The sequence below is a fragment of the Physella acuta genome, unplaced genomic scaffold, assembly GCF_028476545.2.
Source record: "Physella acuta isolate Inbredline_101_S28 unplaced genomic scaffold, ASM2847654v3 ptg000252l, whole genome shotgun sequence".
Lineage (NCBI taxonomy): Eukaryota > Metazoa > Mollusca > Gastropoda > Physidae > Physella > Physella acuta.
Window position 1 is genome coordinate 71,734 of NW_026731771.1, and position 17,719 is coordinate 89,452.

The 17,719-nt window shown below is 35.1% G+C and overlaps 1 protein-coding gene across 1 annotated transcript; it reads right to left on the bottom strand.

Annotated features, from left to right (window-relative positions):
* Positions 1 to 55: 55 nt before the first annotated feature.
* On the bottom strand, positions 56 to 16,080 carry LOC131938614 (dyslexia-associated protein KIAA0319-like). Its single transcript, XM_059296714.1, has 15 exons — positions 16,050 to 16,080; positions 15,599 to 15,663; positions 14,229 to 14,383; positions 12,542 to 12,665; positions 11,646 to 11,778; positions 8,482 to 8,633; positions 7,318 to 7,469; positions 5,970 to 6,108; positions 5,637 to 5,707; positions 4,414 to 4,517; positions 3,757 to 3,899; positions 3,138 to 3,260; positions 1,697 to 1,793; positions 932 to 1,038; positions 56 to 322 (listed from the first exon to the last, which is right to left on the bottom strand). Exons 1-15 carry the CDS (start codon positions 16,073 to 16,075, stop codon positions 168 to 170), a joined length of 1,746 nt encoding a protein of 581 aa, XP_059152697.1. The 5' UTR covers positions 16,076 to 16,080; the 3' UTR covers positions 56 to 167.
* Between the last annotated feature and the right edge of the window lie 1,639 nt (positions 16,081 to 17,719).

Here is a 17,719-nt window from a genome sequence, read left to right on the forward strand (position 1 = left end):
TATATATATATATATATATTTATATATATATATAATGTTTATACATTAAGTTTGAAATAACCACTTAAATTTATGTTTTTTCAACTGACATCAGACATTAACACATTTTTAAAAAACAAACATGTCACAGTTTAAAATAAATTGAACTCAAGCTTAAAGTTGCACTGTCATGTTTTCAGCTTGTTTTTGTAACTTGGACGAGATCCATTGGCCACTTTGATATTCAACCCATTGGAAGCTTTCTTATTGCTCAAGAACAGAGTCTCTTCATCGCTAGAGAGGTCAGACTCTGAGATCATAACACTACTGTTTTGGATCTTACCTGTAAGATAAAAGTTTAGAAGATTTTAGCAAGCTTATACATTAATACAAAAAGTTTCCCAATCTAACATGGTAGTCCATGGGGCAGGTGTGACATCAGGATAAGGCATTATGCCCAACTGCCCTTACTTTCACTAGCGAGTGCCAGGTACCCATTAGAACTGGATGAGCTCAGGGATTTTCTGCAGACTCGAGACAGTGTTTCAAACTTGAGGCTTAACAACACGACACGATACAAACAAAAATAGTTTAAAACCATTTTTAAACAAGTTACAACAAGTTCCTGATACAAACTGCTACAACAAGGTTTTTCCGAAACATGAAATCAAGTTCCCCCATATCTGTTAGCTCAGTATAATTATGAAGGAATTATGTGGTCAGCATAATGTCAAGCAACCCTTACTTTCCTAGATTTGAGTAAGGTATCTGTCAAGCTAAAGGGACTCAGGCATATCCTACAAACTTGAGACAGGGAAGGAATCCCAGACTATCAGATAGGCACTTTTGTGCTCTACCTCTTTACCATGCTGTTTACTTAAATTACATAAACTATGACAAATATTTATAATGTAAACACACCAAACTTAAAGGTTAATGGAGGTGTACTCACCATTTTTTCCTTTACTATGCATTTCTATTTTATCTTTATCACTGTCATCTGCATCTCTCAGTAGAGAATACCTATGTCGTCTGCGAGCTTTAAGAGTTAATTTGCATCTGAAATTATCATCAAATTATAAAATAAATTATATTGGATACTGATAGCTAAGCTGTACTTGTGCATATTGTATGTCTTGATAGCTCTATACAAAACCACAATTATTTTTTCTGGGAAGAAGGAATGTGGGACCACAATAACGATGTATCCTGATGGAGGAATGTGGGACCACAATAACGATGTATCCTGACGGAGGAATGTGGGACCACAATAACGATTTATCCTGACGGAGGAATGTGGGACCACAATAACAATGTACCCTGATGGAGGAATGTGGGACCACAATAACAATGTACCCTGACGTAGGAATGTGGGACCACAATAACAATGTATCCTGACTGTCTCTAATGCAGGATGAGGTAAAAGGTAAATCTTTTCCTTCCCTAAAGGCATAGATTGATAAGAGTATTCAGTCCCAGCTGCCCTTCCCAGACTACTTTCATTCTGGATTCTGCCCCAAAGATTAAGTTGCACGACAAGCTTCATGGTTCCTGGCCAGCCATTTAGCATTCTCAAGCACATTTTAAAATATGGGGAGGGTGTACACATACACATGTATGCACACACACAGGTATGAAAGCACACTCACACACACATGCATACACATACACACACATGCACACATACAACAGGTAGAAAAAAAAGGGTCCAACTTACTGTTTAGACGTGCAGCAGCAAATGATAGCCCATATGGAGCTGATGATGGCAACAAGGATGATGAAACAGATGATGACAACATACAAGACACTCCAATCTGCAGACATGAGAAGACAGTCAATAAACAGTCCTGAATACAACTCACTGGCTAACTCTCTAGAATACACAACTAACTGGGAGTATTCATTGGCTAACCCTCTTGAATACACAACTAACTGGGAGTATTCATTGGCTAACCCTCTTGAATACACAACTAACTGGGAGTATTCATTGGCTAACCCTCTTGAATACACAACTAACTGGGAGTATTCATTGGCTAACCCTCTTGAATACACAACTAACTGGGAGTATTCACTGGCTAACCCTCTTGAATACACAACTAACTGGGAGTATTCATTGGCTAACCCTCTTGAATACACAGCTAACTGGGAGTATTCACTGGCTAACCCTCTTGAATACACAACTAACTGGGAGTATTCATTGGCTAACCCTCTTGAATACACAACTAACTGGGAGTATTCACTGGCTAACCCTCTTGAATACACAACTAACTGGGAAAAAAATATATTTAGCATTTATATGACTTATAAATCTGGTGTAAAATGCAAACAGTAAATGTAATTGTATTGGCTGTTTATACCTGTACACACATTCAATAGCAAATTGTAGGTTTTCTTTCATTTTTATAAGTTAGTTAGGGTAACAGTGAGTACGCCTATGTATACCACAAATGCAATTTACTTAAACATTTTGATAAGAAAAGATTTTAATTTCGTTTTTTTTTTAATTAATAAAATTTACTATTACAACATACATGTAGCTTAATTACAATTACACATTTTAAGCTTAACAACCATCAATAAACTAATGCAGCATAACACTATTCTTCACTTCTTTCTTCTCTCCCTTATAATCAGTTAAAAAAAGACTAGAGTGACTAATAAAGGGCAAAAGGCTAGGCCTACCTGCTTTTCTTCTTTTTACCATTTCTTTCTTTAAAGGCTAACTTGGTTCTATTTAATGTATTTACCTAATAGTTTTATTCTATTTTGATTGGCATATTTAAAAAAATATAATATTTTATTAAAAAGGGAAGAAAACCCATTGTAAAACTAGCTGAAGCAGGGGTGGACTGGCTGAGTCTAATAGCCCCGGGGAAACTTTAAAAGGGGACCCCCAACCCCTGATTAAAATTTTGATGGTGTTTTTTTTTCCCACATCAAAGCCTGATGATGATCCTTAGCTTGATGGAAGTTCAGGTGACAAATTTAAATAAAAAAGGAACCAATAAGCATAGTACAATTAGTACAATACTGTTCCTGGGAGCCCACCACGATTTTTTAAAAATATTACCTAGGGGGCCCACCAGGATTTTTTTTAGGGTCGTCCGGTGGGCCATTCCACCCCTGAGATGAAGCATTGAATGAAAGATAACTCTTACCACAGTTGCTCTCAGTGCTGAACATGGAGGCTGTGAAGAAGTTTGGCATCCAGAAGGCCTCACACACACAAAGTTTGGTTTTCTGATCACAGCGCCCATGCCCAGAACAATTATTCTGACACACTAAAGGGAGGTAATCAACATTTAAAGATTATGTGGTTAAATACGTTAAACCTACTCACACATCAAATACAACAACTAAATCTAAGAAATGTTATAAAGAAAAAATACAATTGAACTTAGCAAGTATCATTTTTCTTTGTAACTATACTTTAATAGATACTTTTTTGGTAAAATCTAAGTAACATATTAATGATGAAATAGCCATATGAATTTAAAAAAATTTTTTCTTAAGAACTAATAACAGATTTTAATAATTTTTGTACAGTGAAATTTCCTATTGAGTTTATACCCTTCTGTTATGATTTAAATCAGATGCTTTTCAGCCCACTTTAAAAAGGACATGGAAGAAAGCACTGTGACAGAAAAAGCAATAATAGACTGAGTGTATTATTTAAATGACTTAATAAAACAAATGTAAAGACAGAACAGTAGATCCAGATGGAATTGAAGGCAAACAATTCCAAACAATAAGCTATACATTTTTAAGCCTCCTTACCAGAGAGGTCCAATCTAACTATGCTGTAGTCCAGAATTTTCCCTGAGCTGATCTTGTTTTTCAGTGTTCGCAGAGCATGAACCCCATTCATGATGGTGGGGGAATCCTTTTCATTGTGGAGGACTTGAAAAGTAAGGCAGAGGCTGCAACAAGCAAGGGAATGAACATTTATTTTACAGGGGCAACTCACTCACCTATAACTATTCATTGTGTCTTAGTTATTTAAGGATTTAACACAATTAAAAACATGGAATAATTGTACATAAACTAAAGAAACGGAACAATATTTGAAATATGCTGTTTCATCAAGTTGTTTCACTAAGATTTGCCATTATTAAGGTTACTAGCTACAGGTGTATGGTACATTGGCACTAAAAATATGAAGTTATATAGTGTGAGGGTTTAAATAGTTATTAAATGCACAATAATTTCAGTAAAATCAATAGTATATAATAAGCTTAAATATAATGTATCTTCCACAGAACAGTTCTTGAAAAAGAGCCTACTTAATACTAGAATTTTGCACACTTCAGCTGGTATTAAGTCTTTGACAGTTTGTTAGTGATTGTTTACCTAGGGTAGTGGTTTCTTAAGAAATTTTCAAGATAGAAATTAGAGGACAAAGTCTAGGCAAGTATGATAAACATGATGACTTACTGTCCAGTGCTGATGTCTTCATCAACAGATATAAACTCAACAGTTGTGGCTCTATCTTCTGAAGATTTCTGCAGCAAAAGCACAAGCTGATCTTGTAAACTTTCCTAAAACAACACAATTTTTAAACACAATTTTAAAAGGGTCATTTTTTAAAATTGACATTTTTGTTTATGATAAATTATGTGAATTGTACAATCAAGGAATACAGGTTGTTGAGTTATCACACGCAGAATATTTTGAATTATCCAATGCTTAGTGTCTCTACTCACATATGGAAACCAATTTTTAAAACAATTTTTAGCGCAATTTCCATTCTGGAGAATTGCGTTTATTAACCCGTCATTTCTGGATGTATGAATGGATGTGTGTCCGCAGCTTTAAGTCGTATCTCCTCCTCAACGAAGCAATATCGATGACTAGTTCCAAAAGCAATTATGTTAAGCACGTTACGAGGATGAGCATAGGCTATAAAAATTCCGGGTTTCTTTCATGGATTTCCCGGAAAAGCCAAAAAACCTCGAAAAAATGCAGTTTTTGGCCTATATCTCGGCAACCAGACCACTTAGCGACTTCAAACATGTACCAATCGATTCCTGCCATAATTTAGAACAATATTGCCGAAGTCAGTTTTCAAAAATATCCTTTCGTTCGGTCCCAAAAAATTTTTGAATTAATTAAAATTTGGACCGAATTAGTAGGCATGTTTATCCAACCACACCACACGCGTCATCACATTCAATAGCTGCGCCATCACGTTCAATGGCTGCGCCATCACGTTCGGTAGCTAGGCGCGCAATGGTTTTTAGTCATGTAACTCTATTGTAAATAAAACATGTAAAATACTGAAAAAAAATTAATAAAAAACGTTTTAATAACTAACCAATGGTTTTACTAACCCTGCTCTTGATTTACGCTACGACAGAGCTATTTTTAGATAACATAAGGAAATTGCACTTAAATGTCACTAGACATTTTAATTAACTTGTTTAAAATTACATAGCATGTCAAGGAATAATTAACATGTGTGCCGAGACCAAGAATTTAAAGTAACATTTTTATTGATTTATCAAAGCATTTAACAATCAACTATAAAACTTAAAAATGTTAACAAATTTAGCAATTTAACTAATATTTTAAAGTTATAATTCAATTTGATAACATTAATAGGAAAAATTGTTATGCGAGAGTAGAGCAAGAAAAACTAAAATTAAAAAAAGCTTTACCTTATTAGCCACAGTAAAATGATCAATATCAGCATCTAAGATCATCTCAACAATATCTTTCTGATGTGCATCTGATTAATAAAAATACAAGGGGAAGTGCTCTATATAAACTGAAATTTGTTGCTTTCTGATTAAGTTTTTGTAACCAGAAATAATGTAAAAATGGTTTTTAGAGCAAAGACAACAACAAATAAATTTAAAAAAAATAGACATCAAGAAAATTGTAGTATTTATCAAATAGAGTAAATGAGTGACTTACTGTTGTTAAAAAATTTAAAAGAAACATTAAGAAAGACATAGTGTTTATCATGTAGAGTAGCAAAAATGACTTACTGTTGTTAACTATAACCGTGGCACTGTCACTACTTTGCAGACCCTCGGCATCTTCAACTGTTAGTGTAAACTGGTACTGTCCAGCCACTAAGTTGACCAGCTGGAGTACAGCCTTGTGGTCAGAGTTGTTGACAACAGTCTGTGGGAGGAAGTGATAGGTTGGGCACTGGTATGGTACAGTGGTCACTGGTACAATACAGTGGGCATTGGTACAATACAGTGGGCACTGGTACAATACAGTGGTCAGTTGTTCAATATATAGGACACTGGTACAATACAGTGGTCAGTTGTACAATACAGTGGGCACTGGTACAATACAGTGGGCACTGGTACAATACAGTGGGCACTGGTACAATACAGTGGTCAGTTGTACAATACAGTGGTCAGTTGTACAATACAGTGGTCACTGGTACAATACAGTGGTCACTGGTACAATACAGTGGTCACTAGTACAATAGAGTGGTCAGTGGTACAATACAGTGGTCAGTTGTACAATACAGTGGTCAGTTGTACAATACAGTGGTCACTGGTACAATACAGTGGTCAATGATACAATACAGTGGTCAGTTGTACAATACAGTGGTCAGTTGTACAATACAGTGGTCACTGGTACAATACAGTGGTCACTGGTACAATACAGTGGTCACTGGTACAATACAGTGGTCAGTTGTACAATACAGTGGTCACTGGTACAATACAGTGGTCACTGGTACAATACAGTGGTCAGTTGTACAATACAGTGGTCAGTTGTACAATACAGTGGTCAGTTGTACAATACAGTGGTCACTGGTACAATACAGTGGTCAGTTGTACAATACAGTGGTCAGTTGTACAATACAGTGGTCAGTTGTACAATACAGTGGTCAGTTGTACAATACAGTGGGCACTGGTACAATACAGTGGTCACTGGTACAATACAGTGGTCAGTTGTACAATATAGTGGGCACTGGTACAATACAGTGGTCACTGGTACAATACAGTGGACATGTGTAAAATACAATGGTCACTTTCACAATACAGCAGTCAATTGTAATAATACAGTGGTCACTGGTACAATATGGCTGTCACTCGTACAATAAATTGGTCACTTTCCGAAACCATGGTCATGTAAACAATACAGTGGTAACTGTACAATGTGTTGGTTATGTCACTCATAAATACGTTAATAGTGTCATTTTATCAAAATTCATTGGAAAAAGTCAGTTTCGGTGAAAACAAACAGTTTCCTTTACACCCTTAATCAAATTTTCTTAACAATTAAATGAAGAATGTAATAAAACGTATTATCAACAAAAACTTCGTAGTAAAAAAACACTAAATTCCTCTCTGAACTAAAAACTAAACTAACCCCCGCAGCCAAACTTTTGCTGTCCCTCTTCCAGGTAAACTTAGCAATGCCATGATCATCAGAAGATTTAGATCCATCTAGAGTCACCAGACCAACAGGCAACTGCACCACTTTGTTGCCACCTGCATCTGCTTTTGGCTGAAGGTTCACATCTAAAAAGTTAGTTTGGAAAAAAAAAATAGATTCAGTTCTTAACACAAAAAAAAGTTTCAAATTGATTATTATTAACATACAACAGCAGAATTAAAGAAGAAGATGAAATTTAAAGAAGAACATAGAATATAGTAAAACAATACCAAAAAACAAAAAATCACATTCTAGATGCTGCAGCAGAATATTATATACCAATACACACTAATTTTTGACAGAACAAACAAGAAGTAAAAAGTAATAAACCGGGAGTGATCTCCCCTAAACTTTCTCGAATATTCTTATATAAAATAACAGGGGATGGGAACTCGGGCTATAGAAATGATTTTTAATCCATTTTAAATACTTAAAGTTTTAAAAATAGAATAAAATCTCGTAGACAAATTAATTGCACACCAAGTGAACGCTAAATAAAAAACGCATAATAGTGCGCAATATTATTAGTACTTTTAAAATTTACATTAGTTTTTTGAGAAATCGGAAGTAGCGTAAAGTACTACTTCCAGTCAACGTAAATTACTCAAAATTTTACAGAAGGTAGATAATTAGATCTTTTACTTACATGTGAAATATCATTTATCTATCTGAAATAGTACTCAAGTTATAGGCTTTTGAAAAATTCAAAGTAGAAAAAGTACCACTTCCAGTTGTCGGAAATCGCTCAAAAGTTGATACGGATCTACGATTTTGATATAATACTTATATATGAAATTTCATCAACCTAGCTGTAAGGGTACTCAAGTAATCGTGTTTACACACGGACAGACACACACACACACACACAGACATACGGACAAGATTGCAAAATTATGTTTTTCCGTATCAGTGAGGTGTAAAACGTCGAGATTTGTAAAAACCTCGATTTTTTTTTTTGCACGATTACAATACTTTCTCTATACTTCGTATATACGAGAAAGTAAAAAAAGAATAGCTTTACTTAGAATTTTAAAGCAACCGCCATTAATTAAAATGCTTTTTTTTCACATTTTATTTTTAAAAAATGAGTGAGTTAACCTTTCTTGAGTGAGATAATGAGAGTGTCAGTGGCCTTCTGTAACTCTCCATCTGTCACTGTAAGCTCAAACTCATAATCTCCTTCAGTTATTGCCCCTGTTGCTATGGCTACTATTTTATCTGCATTGCTTATTAACAGTGTATTGGGTCCCCTGAAAATGAAAAAAAAAATCAAAATTAAAAATAACTGACATAATTTTCTAACAAGCCATGTTTTATTGACAATTCAAAATTATTTTTGTCTATTAGAACACAACAATAATAATAATGGACATGAGTGGAGTGTTAGCTAAAATAGATTTGATATCTAACATCAGCTGGAATTAATAAGTTCAGTAAATATTAGAGTTTAAAAAAAAAGTAGATTTTGAAAAAATAGGTGAAATAAACAACAGAACATGTAAAGTGCAAAATAGATTTAAAAATTGAATAATTAATTAGAATACTTGAATAAGTTTACAATATTTAAAATTTTTATCAGCAGAAGATTTGCCACACAAGGGAAGCAATTTTTAAAAAAGGCTGAACAAACTATTCATGTGCAGTGGAAGAAAATGTTGCCTCCCATCATGGCAATTTTTTTTATGTACATTTACAAACAAACTACATGATCTACTTTTTAATCAATCTTTTAAATAAAAAATAATGTATTACAATAAGTAGAAAATACCCTAGAGATAGCAAGTTACAAACATACAAATCAATATGGTTTCACAGCAATGTATCATGCTTTTGAGAGACAACTTTCTGTATTAAAGTTGCCATGTATTAAGTGCTCACATCTAAATACCTTACCAGGTATACTTAGTTTTCAAAGATTCCCAACTGCAAAATCTTACATAAACCAAAGCTAATATCTATGCTCGGTTAGATTAATATTTAATATATTAGCCTATTAGCATGAAAATTAAGAAGCGCATACACGCAGCTATTAAATATTTCAATGACAAAATCAGTAAATATTCATATAAATAAATTTGAAAGTAGAAGTGTGCTTAAAAATGGTAAGTGTTTATTGTTAATATCAATGAAGACAATAAAGTTAACATAAAAGTACATGTTTAGAAGGAAGGGGGTAAAAAAAAATTAAAAATATATATTACAATTTACAGCAATAATTATACATGAATAAAAACATTTTGCAAGTATATAAAGGAAATTTAAAAATAATCAAGCATGAATAAATTATGTTTTTGACACTTATTTTTGTACACTTTTTCTCCCTCTTTGGCAAACTGATTGCTGTTAACCTATACCCTTTAGGTTTTCCCCTTTTAGCTACTTTTGATGTAGGTTAAATTTCACCGAGATACCCTACTCCTAAACTCACTGGATGGCTAGCTATTGGATCCGTATCTAAAATACCAACTGAATGATCAACTATAGGTTCAGCACCTACACCTATCGCATCTTCCAATAGCTGCTCTTCATGTACAATACCTAATGCATGCCCAACACTATCAGTGCCTCGTACAACAGTTTTTCCATTGCTAACAAATGTCTACATGGCAAATTCATAGTTTGAAAAAATGTACTATTACAAGTATTCTCCTTAACACTAACAGAAAAAAAATCTACCATATTTCATCAGTGTGAAATCCTAGAATCAGTGATGTCAAGTTGCAATCTTTTGTTGTATTTTACTGTGACTAATTTTAAAGGTGTGATGCTATCTTGTAAGTGTGAAAGTGGAGACAAATACTTTTTAGTGTGAGCTTTGAATTGTTTATGTATGGTCTCTGTCAACTTGCAATCAATAAAAAAAAAGAACTTTGCAAATGTATGTATATAAATCTGTAGGGTGAGCGATAATCGATTTCAATTTCTGGTGGTAAGATTCTGTTTGTCCTGTTTTTTGCGTCTCCAAAATTTAAATGTTCTGCTCTCTTGAAAAGCACCCACTTCTCCCACAGGTGATCCCATTACCTAAAAAATATTCAGCAAACTCATCATCTTCTTCTTCTTCTTCGTTCTTAATTTTTAGTGTTGGAAAGGATCGAGCTTATCTGCCAGAGGGTTTGAACTCGAGACTTTTTTTTCAAATTTATCAACCATGAGCTTTTGCCGACTCGACCATGCTTCCATCACAATTAAGGATACGTATCAACTGGTTATGCACCATTGAGGCCATTGACTCCGATTTCAGCCTGCTTTTCTTTTTGGATTTGCTTCCATAGCCTTTGTCCAACTAAGAACAAACTACAAGGCAGCAGTTGTTTGATTTTGGAGTTGTCTCTCCTAGAAGAGTGGCTGTCCCCAGCTAACGAGCCTCATCTGCCCGAGGGTTCAAATTCGAGACTTTTCGGTTTAGCATTTGTGAGCTTTTTACCGATTCGACCACGCCGACCCCCACTCATCATCTAAGATCAGTATTTGCTGCTTTAGGCTATCTCAAGGTACCTGGTCTTTGGCAAATTGCATCTAGCAACACAAAACAACTATGTCGGTGCTACACCTTAGTTCTGAAAAATGTTTTTAAGGCTTTCTTGACAAAGAACTAAGTTCACAAATTATTTTGGAAAAACACTTTCCAGGCTAGCCATCTCAGATAGGTCTTTATCTACCACTAAAGTCTTGATGTTCACTGATTAAAAAAAAGTCAAGATTGCTCTTTAGACCTAGTGATCCATTGGGCAGATGAAGTAGAGTTCATGACCTCGGCATATGGAGGGATGTTATCAGCACTGTGCCCAGTGCTTTAACTTTCCATAACTTGAGTTAGCTACCCATCAGAGCTGGGTGGACTCAGGGGCACTTAGCTGACTTGAACCAAGGTTCGAACTTGATACTTTCATATGATACAACATAGGCTGAAAGTTTGAGTCACAATACAACCTTGCAGGCAGCAAAGAAATCATCCAAAGAGATAAATACTTGATTCACAACGAATTCCATTGAACAGCGTAGAATGGAACTGCCAAAGCGGGCAGATAACAGGTCTATTGTAATAAATACACAAGGTACTGAGCCCATTATCACGCAGATTTTATACATTGTGCATGGCCATTGTGCATGTGCAGCTACGCATGGTCATTGCGGGTGCGCGGAAGTATGTTTTGCGCAGCTGTATACATATTTGCTCCACCTAGCCTAGGGCCTTGGGAAGGCTTGGCAAGTACAGTTTGCTCCAAGTAGTGATGGTAAAAAAAATAATAAAAACAAACCCTTTTTGGCTCCATGAGAAAGCCATTTTGCCAGAGTCATCAGAACTGTTGGAGCCATCTAGTGTCAAACTTTCTAGGGGCAAATACAGCTGTAGGTGTCCTGCTGTTTTGGCTACAGGCGGGTGGTTGGACTCTGTGAGGAGATAAACATTAAGATTATATTAATCTGTGTTTATATTTTAAGCTTTATAGCATTGGGATAAAAATAAAGTGTAGAGGTAAATCATGTGATTGTTAAATTTATAGAACCTGCACACATAAGAGTAGATAAAGACAAGCTAATTACTGTACTGTGTTGACTATACAATCTCATCTAGTACAAGAAGGGGAAGTAAATACTAGCAACCCAGCAAGTTACTGTTCTTGACAATCACTTCATTTAACAGAAGGGGAAGTAACTTACTTTTCTTACCCTTCTATTTTATTGTTTATAATAAAGGGAAGTAAATACTAGCAAGTTAGAGTATTTGTCTTATTTTATTTACCCAAAGGGAAAGTAAACATAGAAAATCATTGTTCTTGCCATATTATCTCTATAGCTACATGATGGGAAATAAATACTTTCAAGTTACTCTGCTTGCCTTACATTATTATGTAAAGGGAAGGTAAATACTAGAAAGTTATTTTTCTAGCTATACATCTCTTATGAGGGGAAGTAAATGCTAAATGCTAACAACTTCATTTTGATACAATGTCTAACCGGTATATAATTTTTGGAAAGAAAATAAGTTTATGTATATAAAATAACTTGATTGATGTTGCTGCTCTGATAATTTACATCCCCTATACTAATAAGTTTTAACTTTAAAAATATGACAACTATCTACAAATCAATTAGAAACTGGAATACAAATGACAGTTTCAGAACAAACACCTACTTGTACATTTGTACATACCAGGTTTGACAAAGACATGGACATCAGCTGTGTCTGTCTGCCCTGAGGAGTCTGTCACTTTCAGTGTAAACTTGTAGTCCCCAACCTCCAGATTACTCAGCTGTAAGATAGGGGACCTGACGCCCTAGAGAGACATACAAACTTATGGTCACTGGAAGTTTGAAATCAACTGTAAGATAGGGAACCTGACGCCCTAGAGAGACATACAAACTTATGGTCACTTTCAGTGTAAACTTGTAGTCCCCAACCTCCAAATTACTCAACTGTAGGATAGGGGACCTGACGCCCTAGAGAGACATACAAACTTATGGTCACTGGAAGTTTGAAATCAACTGTAAGATAGGGAACCTGACGCCCTAGAGAGACATACAAACGTATGGTTACTGTCTATGGAAGTTTGAAATCAATTGTAAGATAGGATACCTGACGCCCTAGAGAGACATACAAACTTATGGTCACTGTCTATGGAAGTTTGAAATCAACTGTAAGATAGGGAACCTGACGCCCTAGGGAAACATACAAACTTATGGTCACTGTCTATGGAAGTTTAAAATCAACTGTAAGATAGGGGACCTGACGCCCTAGAGAGACATACAAACTTATGGTTACTGTCTATGGAAGTTTGAAATCAATTGTAAGATAGGAGACCTGACGCCCTAGAGAGACATACAAACTTATGGTCACTGTCTATGGAAGTTTGAAATCAACTGTAAGATAGGGGACCTGACGCCCTGGGGAGACAAACTTATGGTTACTGTCTATGGAAGTTTGAAATCAATTGTAAGATAGGAGACCTGACGCCCTAGAGAGACATACAAACTTATGGTCACTGGAAGTTTGAAATCAACTGTAAGATAGGGAACCTGACGCCCTAGGGAAACATACAAACTTATAGTTACTGTCTATGGAAGTTTAAAATCAACTGTAAGATTGGGGACCTGACGCCCTAGAGAGACATACAAACTTATGGTTACTGTCTATGGAAGTTTGAAATCAACTGTAAGATAGGGAACCTGACGCCCTAGGGAAACATACAAACTTATGGTCACTGTCTATGGAAGTTTGAAATCAACCGTAAGATAGGAGACCTGACGCCCTAGAGAGACATACAAACTTATGGTCACTGTCTATGGAAGTTTGAAATCAACTGCTTGTTAACATTTTTTCTTGATTTAGTATTGCATAAGAATTAATTTTACAAATATATATATGTTCAGAGAGATAACAGTTGAATAAAGATTTAAAAAAAAGAAAATTTAAATCTAAATATAAGAAATTATGTTAGACTGGTTAATATGGTGGGGATTGACTTTCCTTCAATCCTATGGGATACATATGGGTTAAACATGAAGAAAACATGTCCTTTCACTCTGTTCATCCATACAATTACCCAAACTCTTTTTATCTTTTATATCATGAACGTGTTAGCAATGTTTTATAATAAATTGCAGCAATCATACAGGTATTGTTAAAATTAGCTCAAATACAACATTTTTGATGTGATAAAATAAACCCACAATTTTAGTCTTAAAATCAATATGGAAAATATTTACACACAGCCACCAAACATAAATATGATTGATATATATGTTTAAATACACCCCCTTTTCCCACCCTAATAAACAATTCGGCATAAACTACTGATTAAGGATGAAGCAAAACATTAAACAAAAGAGGGAATACACACCACCATCCCAGCAGTGAGCTTGTTTTCTGAGGTCCACTCATAGGTCAGCACCCCTTTGTCATCAGTGCTGGCATTGCCGTACAGGGTGAGGGAGTTTTGTGGGAGGTGGATGACCACATCAGACCCCACGTCTGCTTGTGGGGGGTAGTCTTTCTCTGTGGTCAAACAATTTAATCATAACAATCACATTTTTAAAAATAAATTAAATGGGAGATTCAGTATTTTTTATAGCTAGTACTACCATCCACACGTTTATGGTAACTATTACACATTCTTATTTTTTATCAAGTTACAATCTTTCAAATATCAACAGATGGAATGAGTCAGAGAGCAATGTAAACTATTGGTCTGTGTAAATTAATTAAATAATTCATTTATACAGTTAATAATAATTAACCCTTTGAGCCCGCCAAGCCGGTAAACCGGCTTCAACATTAGGCATATATGTCCGAAAAGCCGGTTTTCCGGCCCGATGATCTAGCGCCATATTCCTAGCGGCCGGTATACCGTCTAATTAAATATAATTAGCGGAAGACTGACTAAAACTGCGCATATATCTTTTGAGTACGGAATTATGATTTTAAAATTTGATTTTTTGGAAAAGTGAAAGTGTTTACATTTTGTAGCAATGCCGCCGAAACGAAAAGTTGAGCCACGGCCATAGACTTCAGCACAAAGTTGGTGCAAAAGATGAAGCAAAAGACCGAAATATCAACAAAAGAAGTAGAATGGCTGCATCTCAGGCAATACAACTACTTATTGATTCTGATGAAGAAGATAATATTCCTGGTCTTTATTGTGATGATACTGACGTTGAATTTAGGACTGAACACAGTGACATTGAAATTGACAGTGGCAATGAAACTGTTCAAGTACGTTCTGATGCACGTAGTGCCAAGGACAAAGACTTGCCGAAACTAAAAAAAAATGTTTACTGGTGCAAAACATGCAAAGTTTTTCTTTGCATCGGGTCCGGCAGTGATGACTGTTTTGAAAGTTATCACACAAAAGTGGACTTCTGGTGTTGAACTAGTATGGCCAGGTATCAATAATAATGAAACAATTACTAAATGTAAATTTGTTTCTTCTATGTTCTATCAAAACAATAATGATGTGTTCGTTTTATATACATTGTTCTGTTCAAACATTGTAAAAAAAATAAAGAATTTTAGAATCCTGCTGCATTGTTGTTTGATCCTGAGTCTGGATACCAAATTTGGCTTGATTATCTCAAACGGTTCAAAAGTTATAGGCAAAGTTAGAAGCAGATAAGTGAAAATTGGTTTGGGCCTGGGAGCTCAGGAAATGGGAGAAATTAGGCCAGGGAGGCCAGGGCTCAAAGGGTTAATAGTTTATTCTGTTTGTATTACCTTTTTTAATAATTACATTAGCCAAAGTAGAGTCTGTTGCCCCATCTGAGTCTGTCACTGTCAACCTTAAGGAGAGAAAAAATTGTTTTTTAGATGATGCAATTCTCAGTGGGTTTTTTCTTCTAATTTTATGTAAACAAATCTTATCATCTTGTTCATCTGTATGAATGAATTAAATATTTAAAAGAATAACTTTTATGTTATTGTTTTCTGTAATAAAATTTAGTCTTCCACAGGGTTTAGAACCAAAACAGACTTTTGGGTTCTCACACCAATTGAAAACACTACCTCCTGTGTCAACACACCAGTTCCCCATATCAACACACAAACTCACACCATATAAACACCCCAGACTTACTTAAACGTGTAGTTCTCAGGTACCATATCCACCCACCCCCCATGTCAACACCCCATATAACACCCCCCCCCCATATAAACACCCCAGACTTACTTAAACGTGTAGTTCCCAGGTACCATATTCACCAACTCCCCATGTCAACACCCCCCATATAAACAGCCCAGACTTACTTAAACGTGTAGTTCCCAGGTACCATATCCACCCACCCCCGCATGTCAACACCCCATATAACACCCCCCCCCCCCCATATAAACACCCCAGACTTACTTAAATGTGTAGTTCCCAGGTACCATATCCACCCACCCCCCATGTCAACACCCCCCCATATGAACACCCCATATAACACCCCCCCCCCATATAAACAGCCCAGACTTACTTAAACATGTAGTTCCCAGGCACCATATTCACCAATTCCCCATGTCAACACCCCCCATGTCAACACCCCCAGACTTACTTAAACGTGTAATTCCCAGGCACCATATCCACCAACTGTAACATCTTCTCATCCAGCTTAAGCTTGTTCTCCTGTAGGGGAGTGGTCACCTCCTCCCACTTGTAGCTCACTATCTTATCATCATCTGTGCTGTCTACACACACAAAGATTGTGGAAATATTCAATACAAGATCAAGCACTTTAACTTCAACAAAATGTATCCTTGTTAGTGAATATATTTCCTTGTGTACAGTTTTGGTGAAGGGGAAATTAAGTTTCTAGTTAGTAAAATAAAAAAAGTAAAATTTAACTTAAAATTACAAGTTAAACTAATTTAAAATTCATACACTTTTTGGGGTATAATGTTAAATAAATTGTTTTTTTTTGCTTAAATATTCAAAATAAAACTAATTTTAATATTTTTAATGTTAAAAAAATTGAAAGAAGATGAAATAGCTCACCATGAAATTTTTTTAAAGTAAAAAAAGTCATAAAATTTGCTCTAAATTAAATTAATCATGATACATTTTTTTATAATGTTGAACAGTAAACAAAACATAAGACCCAACATTGAAATGTTTTTGAATAGTTCTCACCTTCTCCGTCAAGGATAGCAATTTTTGGCAGGAAAACCTCTTGAAAGCTTGGGTTAATGATTGCATGTGGTGGCTTGTTTATGCGAATAGCTAACAAAGAAAATATACAATAAGATACTACAAAAAAATAGTCGCATTTGATGAAAAAGAGCAAGATCTATATAACTTTGATGTGTAATTAAATTAAAACAGTGGGTTTTAAAATGAACAAATAATGTGGTTATAATTATAACAATGAAGAGTTATTAGAATTAATTTAACCTGAAAGAGGTTTAAAAAATTCCTTTGAAGATTTTTTTTATTAATCTATTAAAAGTTAATTTCTCTATAATAGAAACCTATACTTTAAATTTTTCATCTATATCTATACAAAAAACTAATATTCAATGTAGGCCTATCTTGAAAAGTCATATTAAATTTTAATTAGAAACCTGAGGGCACTAACAGCTAGTTAAGTTTAATTATTAGAACATATATTGATTGAATATGAGCCTACGGCTATGTTCACATGTTTCCCAATAACAAAGATGGAAAGTAAACATTTCAGCCACAGAAAGCGAATATACGTACGTGGCAACACTGTCACATTAACCACACCCTCTCCAAATTTGTTGTTGCCAGTTACTTTTATCTTGAAAACATACACTCCAGTAATAAGCTGGGGAAATTGCAATTTTTAAAAATTAATTTGTTGTAGCAATTAGCTGGGGAAAAGTACAACTTTTAATTAATGT

Coding starts and splice junctions, on each gene's coding strand:
- LOC131938614 (XM_059296714.1), bottom strand. CDS start 16,075: ATGGTACCTGGGAACTACACGTTTAA. Junction 4,518..5,636: donor ATTTTACTGTGGCTAATAAG/GTAAAGCTTTTT, acceptor GTGTTGTTTTAG/GAAAGTTTACAAGATCAGCT. Junction 3,261..3,756: donor AGTTAGATTGGACCTCTCTG/GTAAGGAGGCTT, acceptor ACCTCCCTTTAG/TGTGTCAGAATAATTGTTCT.